At 47.6% G+C, this 13,902-nt stretch overlaps 1 protein-coding gene across 1 annotated transcript in view; it reads right to left on the bottom strand.

Annotated features, from left to right (window-relative positions):
* The window catches only part of PTN (pleiotrophin), an 84,258-nt gene that overhangs the window by 19,152 nt on the left and 51,204 nt on the right, over positions 1-13,902 (bottom strand). Inside the window, exons 2-4 of the mRNA XM_075428710.1 lie at positions 5,927-6,036; positions 4,288-4,461; positions 3,113-3,274 (exon numbers count right to left, since the gene is read on the bottom strand). Of these exons, the coding sequence (XP_075284825.1) occupies positions 3,113-3,274; positions 4,288-4,461; positions 5,927-6,035 (445 nt within the window). The 5' untranslated portion in view covers position 6,036. The remainder of the gene's footprint in view (positions 1-3,112; positions 3,275-4,287; positions 4,462-5,926; positions 6,037-13,902) is intronic.

The raw sequence follows: 13,902 nt of genomic DNA on the forward strand, positions 1-13,902 counted from the left end.
TATTTTCTTTTTCGACACAAATCTGTAGAGGACATGCTTGGAATACTGTGTACAGTCCACCCTCTGCATCTCAGAAACGATTTAGCAATAATAGAAGGAATTTAAGTAAGTACAGTACAGAGTATTCTTATCATGGATAAATTTTTATACCACAAAATACTTAAGTCAGAGGTTTTAGCTTTAAAAGATGGCAAGTGACAAAAAGTAACAGAAGTTATGTAAAACTACAGCTGATTGAAGAAGCTAAATAACTGCTTTTTCTCACCCCATTTACAATATCAAATCAAAAGGAAAAGTGGTTTAATGGAGAGGTTACAAACACGACTTAACAGAAGGAAAATTTCAGGGCACAGGAAAGGGGGTGAGTCAGGAAAATCACAAAAACCACCCTTTTTCTGAATATACTGGTATTTTGCAGTGCAATATTCTCAGTCAGTTCACATCTGCTTTTAGTACTCCCAATCTATTGCTGTCAGAGAAGTACTCAGTGATGCAGCTCTTGAAGCACACACCAGTCAGAAAGGTAACTGTTTCGCGGCAGAACAGATTCCTGCAATCAATAAGCCCCTCACTCACTATTCTGCTGCCAGAGCTCCCAAATGCCAGAGCCGCTGCCCTGCTACTCCAGGCACTCGCAGTAGGAGTGGACAGCACTTGATCTGCATTTGCAGATCTAGCTGCATGTCAGTACAGACCTTCTGCAACACTATGCCTCAGAAAAAAAAAAGGTGCTTCCAAATAATGTATCATACGCTTTTTCTCTTGTAGTCTTGAGCCACTGATGTGAAGCTATGGGTGAAAAGGGAGCCCAGTATGCACCTGCAGTCCATTCCAAGTGCTCAGACAATAATCTGGATCTTACTTCTTGTCTCCAAAGAATTAAATTGGGTCTTATTCCAACTATAGACTGAATAGAGTTTAATTTTTCCTTTATCTAGACGTGGGTGGGGACCTACCTCCAACCTGTAATTTCCTTCACCTCAGGAAGAAAACAAATACTCTTATTCCAGCTAACAAGTCAGCACTCAGACTCTTTAATTCAGAAATAAAGTTCAGTAGAGCACATCATTTCACACACTACTAATCTGCCTGACCTGATTTCTCACTCGTTCCTCCCACTGCTGCCAGCACACTGTCCGGTGCAGCTCCCATGTAGTCACACCCACAGGTCTGCAACTTGGATTTCCTGCCGTTAGCTCAGGGCCCAGGCAGGCTGCGAGCGCGTGACTTCCACGCGCGCTGCTCCTACCAATGCCAACAGCAGATGAGCGAGCAGGTGGCATGCAGGAAGATGCCGTGAGATTTCCAGCCCGAATCAGGAGAGCTGAATTTCTGCCCACAGTTATGATCACAAACCTACGTTTGTACCTATTTCTCCTTTTACATTTCTTCAAATCAAACGAGGTCTGGTTTCCTATTTACGTCAATCCACATAACTATGTTTGCTGCTGTCAGTCCCAATCTGAGTTTCAGTCTCAGCTATACTCTCTCATACCTAGAACCAGTTAAAGTTAACTCTAATCCACCAATGTCATAAGCTCTGCCCTTAAAACTCCAACTTCAGAATGACCCTGGACCACTCAACAGCACTGCTCTCACAAAACGATGCTGCATCAACGCTCTGCTTTGCCTCCCTCTCCCCTCTTCTGACAGCCATTTATAGAATATACTGACTTAGCAGGAGAAGAAAGAGGCAGAGGGCTGTCGGTGGCTCCAGTGGCAGAGGCCTTCTGGCAGCATAGTAGGAAGCTTCATTCAATAAACGCCCAAATGCCACTTAGGCACGAAAACTTACTCAAAAAAACAACCTAAAAAATTCCTTCCCCCCAAACTAATAAACAATAAAATCATACAGCTCAAATCCCTTCCTGCTTTCCCATCGAGTCACTTCCATCCCCAGATGAAGATGTTTACCGCTGCCAACTCAACCAAGCCAGCTGGTCTCTCCAAATCTAGTTGTATCCTTTCTGCTTCACAGCTTGTCATTATCTACACAGGTTCCAGACTCAGCACTTCTCTGGTAACTCCATGGATGGTGTGTGAGGAAGACCAGTTACAGCTGTACAGACTGCGAAGCAGATGGATGCGTGCACACACAGAGAACGTGCCTGCAACCCCAGCAGACGTGTCTCCGGTCACACAAGCAGAGCAGCCCACCTGCAGGTACCCCTCAGATGAACGGTGTGAAAATCCTCATGCCACTTGCATCTGCCACTCCTAATCACATTTATTTTTATAATTATCCAAGTATTTGGAGCCTGGAATGTGTTACACCTAACTGGTTTTAAGCAAACAAATGCCACGGTAGCATAGCTTGTATAATCCACTTCAACCACATTGCTTCTGTATCTCAAACAAGATCTCACAGTTTCGACTCCCACCGTAAATCATCCTACACACATAACACCTGCTACTCCAACAGAAGAGTACCTCAAAAGGCTTTAATGATTAGAAAGAAGATAAGTTTGTCTAAGGGACACCTGGAAACACAAATGCGGGGCATATGCCTTTCTGTGTACTAAGAATTACACTGTCACTCGCATTTAAATAAGACATACACATTCCGTACTCTCCTTCCTGCTATCTTTGAATAAAGAATATACAACCCCAAGGCTGCAGAACATCCACACATCCTCTTTTCAGCAGGCAATGAGCAGAACATCCCTTCAATACTACCTGTCCAGAAGGAAAGCAGTCCCTTTTTCAACTAGTCGTTATTTGATACCAAACAAAACCTCTATAAAAGGCGTCTTTATCATGAGACGTTTTTGCATGCTATTATTGGCCTGTTCCCATCAACAGGGGAGTTACGAAAACCATCTGTACTCTGGAGGTCTAGTGAGCATCAGCAAACCAGTAACAGTACAGGTGGTCTGAGGTTAGAACTGGAGCTCCTATCTTCAGCTCATCTCTTGTGTGTGAGACTGCCTTGGCTACACAACTCCAGAGTACTGGCTGCCTGGCAGCTGGGAGATGGCAGCAGTGCAGAACCGAGGAAAGGTCACGAAAGCACAACCTCCTGTACTACTGAGTTCCTGCTGAAGCACGCGGGACATCACAAATCCAGTGATTTCAATGAAAAGGCGTGCAGCTTTCAGCAAACGGAATTTACCTTGAGGTTTGGGTTTGGTAAGCTTCCCACAGGGCTTTGAGATTGTGACAGTCTTCTGGCAGTCAGCATTATGAAGAGCTCTCTTTAGGTTCCCGGTTCGAGTCTTCAAGGCAGTATTCAAGTCACATTCTCCCCATGCCTGGAACTGGTATTTGCATTCCGCTGCAATAAGCAAATAAATGGCAATATTTAAATCAGAACGAGTGTGAAAACAAAAATGTTCTGAGTCTAATAGGATATCATGGGCAGCCAGTGCTTATAGACAAAGGGATCATGCAACTGAAGAAAGGAATCCTAAGAAAAATTTAAAGATGATTTTGCAATGATAATTGCAGTCTCCTCATGCAAAAAAATTTAAGATGGAATCCTACTGCTTTTGCATGGATATTACATTATTGTCATATAAAGGAAAATGTATTCAACTATGAAGATACACAGTAAATTAAAAAACGAAACAAACAAGAGCAGTGGGAAATGTCATTCACATTCTATACGGCTGGTCCTCTATTTGCATGATGTCAAAGGTTACCAAATAAGGACTGAATAGTATGTGCAACTATGAACTTCTCATGTCTGAAACTGCTGCACTGATTGTCTTACTAAGGCCAAAATGACGCCAAAGCCTGTTGACTGGAAAAAAAAACAAGTTTGCAAGAGTAATCAGATCCGAGTCCTGGACAGACATCTTGTCCAGGACAGGTCTGACGTATCTTTCTGAACTGTTATAGATGAACCTTCTGAACTGAGTAATACAGATGAAATGCACCCGTCTTCATGGACTCCTTTCAATGCACACACTGCTCCATGCTGCAAATCGCACATCGCAAGGTCACGTAAAGCCTGTGGTAACCATCACAGAGATTCACAGCCATGAGAGAACACGCCATGCTTATGCTGCTGCCCTAAATAGGGTTGTACACCACAGGAGAGCAGACTTCAGCACGCTGCTCAAAGACTGCATTTACAACAAGCAGGTTATATGGACGTTCTGCAAGGAGCTGCTTTGCTCTGAAGAAGCTGCCTTCTGATGCTTTACTTGTTCTAGCACTGATGAGCTTGCAATACAGGAATAGTCCCTTCACCAAGACATTCGCAGAGCTAAGCAGAAAACACAGGTTTCCTGCTCCATGCTTCAATAAAAAACAGAGCAAATCCCTTGAGAGCGCGATGCTTACCTCCAAATTGCTTCTTCCAGTTGCAGGGAATCTTACACTTCTGAGTCTTGGTGGTTTGTTTGCACTCAGCTCCAGTGCGAGTGCCCTCACGTGTCCCCAGGCCACAGTCACCACTGGTGGGCACACAGACGCTCCACTGCCATTCCCCACAATCAGACTTCTTTGCCTTTTTCTCTGGATTAAGACAAGGAACCAAACCCAAGCAAGAGAAGCGGTCAGTACCCACAGCCTATGGAGAAGTTCCCTAAACTTCACTGCACAGTCACAGCACCTGGAAGGGTGAGTAAGGAAGACATGCATAAAACAACTGCTTCAAAAGCAAAAGGTCTGGCATCCTCTTCACAGTTCTGCAGAGACAGGTCAGCCTCTTTGACTCCAAAGTAGGGTGGATCATTCAAATTCAGTCCCACTACCATGCCTACTAGTCCACTTCTAGAAAACGTCAGGGATCAGTGACCAAATCACGCAGGAGGGCTCATTCTGAAAAGACACTCCTCTGTCTCCAGTAGCTGATGGCATGCAAGTATTTTCACTTCCAACTGAAGCACTACAGACTATACAGATTAAAAATGCGTTTGTTGATGTTGTGTATCAAGAGGGTCTGAGCACCTTAAGGACACAGCGGTGGGATACAAGCTTTTCACTTGGTATACGAGGTCACATTTTATGTCAGAATATGCCCAAAACTCCGAAGGCAAAGAAGAAAAACTACACGAAAAAGCATACTCGAAATGCTGCTAATACAGGTGGGTTTGCTACTCAGGGACAAAATGATCACGACTTCATTTAAGTCCTTAAACCCAAGTCTGATGGAAAAGCTGGCAATGTTATCAAACACAAGCGTTCACAAAAATAACTAGTTTTAGGCCTCTAAAACGTCACAAGTAACTTTAAATAACCTTACAGCAAATTCTTTTCCTTCTAGCTCTTGTATATTTACGTTCAAATTTTCTCATATTACCATACAGCCACAATGGTTAGAAACACCTTTTCTTTACTGGGAACACTAATTCTGATAGACTCACAGGTTGTATTAACCGGTGTGTACGGAGCCTGCAAATAATAAGACCTTAGGAAAAAAATACCAAAAGATGTGTTCCTTAAATGTCAAAACAGGGTTTGCTATGAATTTTCCACCCCAGGCCTGTCTCTCCTATAATGAGGTCTGAGTTCATCACTGACAGAAAGCAATTACCGCTGGATGGCTGGCTGTTTATCTGCAGCAGCGAGTGAGTTCAATTCTTTGTCAGAGGATTTCCACATCACACAGCACTGGCATAGCACTGGCATATACGACACCGAACAAGCGACATGATAACTGCTCTTCAGTCACTCCTGTTTGGTTCTCCCTAAGTCAAGCATGAACCTATCCCCAGAGCAAATTTTAAGCTGCCTTGCGATGCCCATTCTGTGACAAACTAAGGACTCCAGTCTCCAGGGCTGTCAAGCTGCCAGCTTTCCTGGAAACTACTTTCTGTTTTCCTATTTAACACAGAACAACATGTCACAGCCACAAATCCCTACCTTGTATGTCAAAAGGCTAACGAAGGACCTGAATTTCATAACAAAACCAGAGGCATTTGACATTCTCCCACACACACAATCTGAGGGATTAACTCTGAATTACACTGGACCTTACCCGGTTTCTCTTTTTTGCCGGCCTCAGTGGTACTCACAGCTGCCAGAATGAAAAGCAGTGCCAGGAGGGCAGCTGTGAACGTTTGACGTTGCTGCTGTTGCTGTTGCATTCTGGGGATTAACAAGAAAGAAGAAAAAAAGGTTGGTTAGACTGTAGAAAGTGGGACCCCATCTAAAGTGTTGCTACAGCATTTCTAGGAAGCTCTGCTTCAGGGCCACAAGACGCAGGCAGGTCAACCATCTAATGATTGCCCATTGGCAGAATGGGCAATTATCTTCATTCCAGAGAGAACACAAAGATTTTTAACAATTGTTTTCCAGCCTGTGTACCAAATCCCCAATCTACATCACTGATGTTACGGATGAGTTTTGCCAGCAGAAGTTCAGGAATTACTGCTCACCTTCTTGAAACCTGTCAGAGAATCAAGGTTCCTGATGGGCCCGGAACTTTGCTCTTCTTTCCTGACCTCTGGCTATGATTTATTTTGTAAAACTAAACATAACATATACTTCATGTTTCAGCTTACCCGTTCATATGAAATAAGGAATGCTGCTCTGTCCACCCTGCAAGGCTACAAGTTCTTATTAGGCTTACTTGACACCTCAAAAGAGCTTCTTTCATGAAAACTTACATAGGTACTATGTGATGTATTATCTTAATTGTCATTGGCATGTTGCTACCTACCTTTTCCTTCCCCTCCAATTAGTGTCTCTTCCTAATATAAATTAAGCTAATCACCTGAAACGCAAATGGGCATATAGATAGGACTCGCACACACAGCTAGAGGCTATCCATAGCATACTAATGAACTCACAATCTGGATTTGGGAAGCAAATATTCAAATATAAAAAGGTATTAAAAACATTTGCTTGGTGGTGAAGCATCAGTTATTAGCCAATCACCAAAAGTCATTCAGAGCTGGCTGACTTCAATGGCTTACACACATATTTCCCTTTTGCTTTGCTATAATTTGTACTGTCTCATTTTGGCATTGTTTATCTGGAAGTATATGTATTTATTAATACATATGTATTTATTAATACATATGTTAAAAATAAGCAGCCTCCCCATTTCTCAGAGACACCTCTTTCATAGGCAGCCCAGTACCAAGATGGTGGACTAGACATTGCTCCAATGGAGCGCTAGCCACTCAGATGGCCATAAAAACTCAATCAGATTGAGGTTACACAGAATTTAGAGGCAACATCATCTCATTTTGCTGAGCACAGCAATCTTCGAGGAGAAATAATTCTCACCATGAACAAAGAACAAAATGTATTTGAAATTTAACTTGGCACTCCTCAGTATTCCCTGCAGGCAACCTCTTGCTCAAAAGCAACGTAATTGTAACTGACGTGGAAAACAGGAGAGGAATCGCAAACACGGAGACTTTTAAGCATTCAGCTTTAATATCGTGCTAGAAGCCAGATGAGAAAACTTCGCGGTTTTGTTGAAATAACATCCATGTGAAGACTGCAAGAGACCTGGCATTCAAATGCCTGAAAGGGCTGTCATTAGCACCAGTCTGGTTTACTGCAGAAGAAAGTACCATTTCCCGTCATGAAGAAAGGACCACCAGTGTCTCCAGTGACCTCCAGGACAGCCTGGAGCTAGAGCCCACGAGTCCTGCGTGAGCCTGTGTTTTGGTTTCGGCTGCCGCTGGCAACAAAAGCGCCATGCGGCCGCCCCTCCCCCCGCCGGCGTGCGGAGGAAAATGGAAAGAAAGAGGCAGAAACCGGTGGGTCGGGATAAGGGCAGTTTAACAGAACAGCAAACAGAGGGAACAGCAACAACGATACAGATAGGGAGAAAACATGACAAAAACAGACCCGCTCTCTCGGACCGCACCGGCGCCGCACGCTCCCGAGCCGCGAGAGAGTTCCCGCCGTGCCGCCCCCCCCACCGGAACCCAGGGTGACGTCACATGGTATGGAACACCGGGCTCTGTTTGGCCAGGTGGGGTCAGCCCCCACCCCCCGGCTGTGCCCCTTCCTGGAGTCTGGTGAAAATTAACCCTGTCCTGGCCAAACCCAGGACATTATCCACCCCTTATTCCATACCATATACGTCATGCCCAGGTCCCCCATTGTCCAGTTGATCACCACCACTTCTCCTGTCTCCAGATATCATTCCCTTAGTCTATGGATCATCACTCTAAAGTGTCCCTTGAGTTCATTTAATCCATGACTTCGGGCTCCATCTGTCGTAATGGTCTTCCATGGCAGGAGAGGTGATGTGTGGTGGTGGGCGGTCACTTGCTGCATCCGGAGCTCACGGCTGATGTATCTGGTGCGGCCTGTGCCCACAGTCTGCAGGAGATGTTGATCTTGATGAAGTTGCTGGGTGCCAGTTGTTGAAAACCAGGTCCAGTCCCATCATCGCTGTGCTCTGCTAGGGTTCATCAAAAAAGTCCATCCTTCTTTAATCTGGACGATTCTTACTATGCTACTACTGGTACTAAACATAACAATTGTAACAGTGATAAAGGACAGTGACAGGGTTATTTAACAATTAACTTTATACAATTTATTTATGGACTATTCTCGCCCAAATTAAATCCCCATGAGGTACACATCGGACTTCCCCATCCTTCCGCATTACCCACCAGGTACACCCAGGTCCTTGAGCAAAGGCAATCCCGCGGACGGGCTTGCCTTTGCCCGAGGCAGGACTAACCCAAACCGTCTTCCCTAACATGTTCCACATGTGCACTACAGGGACTTTATCCCCTTCTACGGGGCGCTGAGGTTTTGACTGGGCAGGACCAGCCCGGTTGGTGGACCCTCTGGTGTTAACCAACCAGGTGGCCTTTGCTAAATGAGTATCCCAATTTTTGAAAGTCCCACCCCCCACTGCCCTCAAAGTGGTTTTTAGCAGCCCATTGTAACGTTCGATCTTTCCAGAGGCTGGTGCATGGTAGGGGATGTGATACACCCACTTGATACCGTGTTCTTTGGCCCAGGTGTCTATGAGGCTGTTGCGAAAGTGAGTCCCGTTGTCCGACTCGATTCTTTCGGGAGTGCCATGTCACCACAGGACTTGTTTTTCCAGGCCCAGGATGGTATTCTGGGCGGTGGCATGGGGCACAGGGTAGGTTTCCAGCCATCCGGTGGTGGCCTCCACCACTGTGAGCACATAGCTCTTGCCTTGGCGGGTTTGTGGCAATCTGATGTAGTCAATCTGCCAAGTCTCCCCATATTTATATTTTAGCCATCATCCTCCATACCAGCGAGGCTTTACCCGCTTGGCTTGCTTGATTGCAACGCATGTCTCACATTCATGGATAACCTGTGCAATAGTGTCCATGGTCAAGTCCACCCCTCGGTCACGAGCCCATCTGTATGTCACGTCTCTTCCTTGGTGGCCTGAGGTGTCATGGGCCCACTGAGCTATAAACAGTTCACCCTTATGTTGCCAGTCCAGATCCACCTGAGCCACTTCAATCTTAGCAGCCTGATCTACCTGCTGGTTGCTCTGATGTTCTTCAGTGGCCCGACTCTTAGGGATGTGGGTGTCCACGTGACGGACTTTTACAACCAACTGCTCCAGCCGGGCAGCAATATCTTGCCACAATGGGGCAGCCCAGATAGGTTTGCCTCTGCGCTGCCAGTTGTTCTTCTTCCATTGCTGCAGCCACCCCCACAAGGCATTGGCCACCATCCAAGAGTCGGTGTAAATATAGAGCACTGGCCACTTCTCTCGACTGGCAATGTCTAAAGCCAGCTGGATGGCTTTCACCTCTGCAAACTGGCTGGACTCACCTTCTCCCTCGGCCGTTTCCACGACTTGTCGTGTAGGGCTCCATACAGCAGCCTTCCACCTCCGCTGCTTCCCCACAATGCGACAGGACCCATCTGTGAACAGGGCATACTGTTTCTTATCTTCTGGCAGCTGGTTATACAGTGGGGCCTCTTCAGCACGTGTCACCTCCTCCTCCGGCGATGCTCCAAAATCTTTGCCTTCTGGCCAGTCCATGATTACCTCCAGAATTCCTGGGCGACTGGGGTTTCCCATTCGGGCGCGCTGGGTGACCAGCGCGACCCACTTACTCCACGTAGCATCGGTGGCATGATGCGTAGAGGGGACCCTCTCTTTGAACATCCAGCCCAGGACCGGCAATCGTGGTGCTAGGAGGAGCTGTGCTTCAGTGCCAACCACTTCTGAAGCAGCTCGAATGCCTTCATATGCTGCCAGAATCTCTTTTTCAGTGGGAGTATAGCGGGCCTCGGATCCTTTGCATCCCTGGCTCCAGAACCCCAGGGGTCGACCTCGAGTCTCCCCTGGTGCTTTCTGCCAGAGACTCCAGGTTGGGCCATTCTCCCCGGCTGCGGTGTAGAGCACGTTTTTAACATCTTGCCCTGACCAGACTGGACCAAGGGCTACGGCATGAACTATCTCCCGTTTAATCTGTTCAAATGCCTGTTGTTGCTCAGGGCCCCATTCAAAATCATTCTTCTTCCAGGTCACATGGTACAGAGGACTTACAATCTGGCTGTAATTTGGGACGTGCATCCTCCAAAAACCCACAACACCCAGGAAGGCCTGTGCTTCCTTTTTGCTGGTTGGTGGGGACATAGCTGCTATTTTGTTGATGACATCCATTGGGATTTGACGGCGCCCATCCTGCCATTTTACCCCCAAAAACTGGATCTCTTGCGCAGGTCCCTTGACTTTACTTCGCTTAATGGCGAAACCGGCTTTCAGAAGGATCTGAACTATTTTCTCCCCTTTCTCAAAAACTTCCTCCGCTGTGTCGCCCCATACAATGATGTCATCGATGTACTGCAGATGTTCTGGAGCTTCACCCTTTTCCAGTGCAGTCTGGATTAGTCCATGGCAAATGGTGGGACTGTGTTTCCACCCCTGGGGCAGTCGATTCCAGGTGTACTGGATGCCCCTCCAGGTGAAAGCAAACTGTGGCCTGCACTCTGCTGCCAAAGGGATGGAGAAGAATGCATTAGCAATGTCAATTGCCGCATACCACTTGGCTGCCTTTGACTCCAGCTGATACTGAAGTTCTAGCATGTCTGGCACGGCAGCACTCAGCGGTGGTGTGACTTCATTCAGGCCACGGTAGTCTATTGTCAGTCTCCACTCTCCAGCAGATTTTCTCACTGGCCATATGGGACTATTAAAGGGTGAGCGAGTTTTGCTGATCACTCCTTGACTCTCCAGCTGGCGGATCAGCTGATGAATGGGGAGAAGGGAGTCTCGGTTGGTACGATACTGTCGCCGGTGCACCGTTGTGGTCGCGATTGGCACCTGTTGTTCTTCAACCCTCAGCAACCCCACAACGGAAGGATCCTCCGAGAGACCAGGCAAAATGGACAGCTGTTTAATTTCTTCCGTCTCCACAGCAGCTATGCCAAAAGCCCACCGATACCCCCTTGGGTCCTTGAAATACCCTCTCCTAAGATAGTCTATCCCAAGGATGCATGGAGCCTCAGGGCCAGTTACAATGGGGTGCTTCTGCCAGTCCTGCCCAGTGAGGCTCGCTTCAGCCTCCAGTACACTCAGCTCTTGGGACCCCCCTGTCACTCCCGAAATGCAAATGGACTCTGACCCTTTGAACTCTGATGGCATTAAAGTACACTGTGCACCAGTGTCCACTAGAGCTTTATACTCTTGTGGATCTGACGTGCCAGGCCACCGAATCCACACTGTCCAATAAACACGGTTGTCCCTTTCCTCCACCTGGCTGGAGGCAGGGCCCCTCTAATCCTCGTCAGAGAATTTGCTGCTCACCTGCTGTAAAAATGACTTGGAGGTCCCCTCCAGAGGATCGGAATCAAGGTCAAACTGTCTACCTGGTCTGGAGAGCTGGCTGCTGGAAACTGGAGCGGCATTTTTCCTAACAGAATCCCCTTTGGTGATTGTTTTGCCTCGCAACTCACGCACTCGTGCCTCTAGACTTGAGGTGGGTTTTCCATCCCACTTCCTCATGTCCTCTCCGTGGTCACGCAGGTAAAACCACAGGGTGCCCCGGGGTGTATAGCCTCTGTATTCCCTTTCCTGAGCAGAGAAACGCTTGCCCCTAATAGCTGAGACACTGGCCCGTACAGGTGGGGAGTAGGACATATCCTCTTTGAATTGCTGGAACTGCCGGGACAATTTATTCACAGCTGAGACAAGGGAGGAAGAGAGACTTTCCTCATATTGCCGGAGTCTGACAGCCACCTCATCCACTGTTGGTGCCTCTTTACCTTTCCAGTCTACTATTGCCAGTGAGTTGGCATATGAGGATGGTGCGCTCCGCACAAACGTCCTCCACATGGATTGTGAGCACTGGAGTTCATCTGGGTCTGTGGGTACCTGCTCATCGTCTGTGTCACAGTAAACCAGCTCCCGCACAGCTAATTCCCTCAAGTACTGAATACCCCTTTCCAAATTGGTCCACTTACCAGGATAGCATACAAAATCGTCACTGAAGGGGTACCTCTCCCTCACACCTGACAGAAGTCTCCTCCAGAGGAGGACGGCACATGGTATGGAACACCGGGCTCTGTTTGGCCAGGTGGGGTCAGCCCCCACCCCCCGGCTGTGCCCCTTCTTGGAGTCCGGTGAAAATTAACCCTGTCCTGGCCAAACCCAGGACAGCTTGGTTTTGTTTTTTCCTTTCTTCTGCTATATGTTTCCACTTAGACCCTCTCATGTTTTACAGCAAATTAAATACATAAATGTGCAACCTCCCTTTTTATTCAGCTTACTTCAAACTGGTTCTCCATAATCACACACAGTTGCAATACTGTTAAGACACAAAATCTCCCCCTCTCAGCTCCTTTCCCTGGGAGAAACTTCATCCCCAGTAGCACTGCACCTCACCTCACATGCCATTTTCACGACAATTTATCTTCTCTCTTCCTCGCTTCCAAACAAACCCCTTGCTGAAGGAGGGAGTTCAGTGCTTGTGCCGAAACATATATGGAGAGAGAGACAAATACTTCCACAATCTCAAGGCACCGTCCCAGCACGCTGGCAGGGGGAGTCAGAAGCGGAAGCAAGGCAGCACCAGTGGGGTTGCTGCACTGGAGGTCACCGCACGCGAGAGATGCCCGTAGCGGGCTTGGGGCTCCCTCCTACATCCCTGCCGCCCACCCCAGGGACCCGGGATGTGGTGACACATACCCCACGGGCTGCTGGCAGTCACCGCGAGCCGGGGATAACGGTCTGTATGGAAGCTGCCTTATATTAAGTTGACAGAGACTCAAATTCAAATCCGATCGACATTATTTTCAGCAAAACAGGCAGGGGAAATACTTACGTTTTGGAGTCCGAAACGTTCCCAAAGCCTTATAAACAAAACCCCACAGAGCCTTAATACAGCATTTTTTCCTATGACTCCAAGTCTCCCTACAGCCAAAACACTTGCCAAGTCGTCTAAGGCAAACACTAAACCTGCAGAGATATACATACATATCCATATATACATAAGTATCTCCCTCCGGCAGAGAGAGACAGGCTGCTTCACAGAATCACAGAATCACAGAATAGTAGGGGTTGGAAGGGACCTCTGTGGGTCATCTGGTCCAACCCCCCTGCCGAAGCAGGGTCACCTACAGCAGGCCGCACAGGACCCCGTCCAGGCGGGTCTTGAATATCTCCAGAGAAGGAGACTCCACAACCTCCCTGGGCAGCCTGTTCCAGTGCTCCGTCACCCTCAGAGGGAAGAAGTTCCTCCTCATGTTCAGACGGAACTTCCTGTGCCTCAGTTTGTGCCCATTGCCCCTTGTCCTGTCACTGGGCACCACTGAAAAGAGCTTGGCCCCATCCTCCTGACACCCACCCTTCAGATATTTGTAGGCATTTATAAGGTCCCCTCGCAGCCTTCTCTTCTTCAGGCTGAACAAGCCCAGTTCCCTCAACCTCTCCTCGTAGGGGAGATGCTCCAGTCCCCTCACCATCCTCGCGCCTCTTCTATTAACTGCCAACAAGCGAAAAGCCATGCTGTACAGACGGAGGCCTTGCCTCACATCACA

The sequence above is a fragment of the Opisthocomus hoazin genome, chromosome 8 (genome assembly GCF_030867145.1).
Source record: "Opisthocomus hoazin isolate bOpiHoa1 chromosome 8, bOpiHoa1.hap1, whole genome shotgun sequence".
NCBI classification, from domain to species: Eukaryota; Metazoa; Chordata; class Aves; order Opisthocomiformes; family Opisthocomidae; genus Opisthocomus; species Opisthocomus hoazin.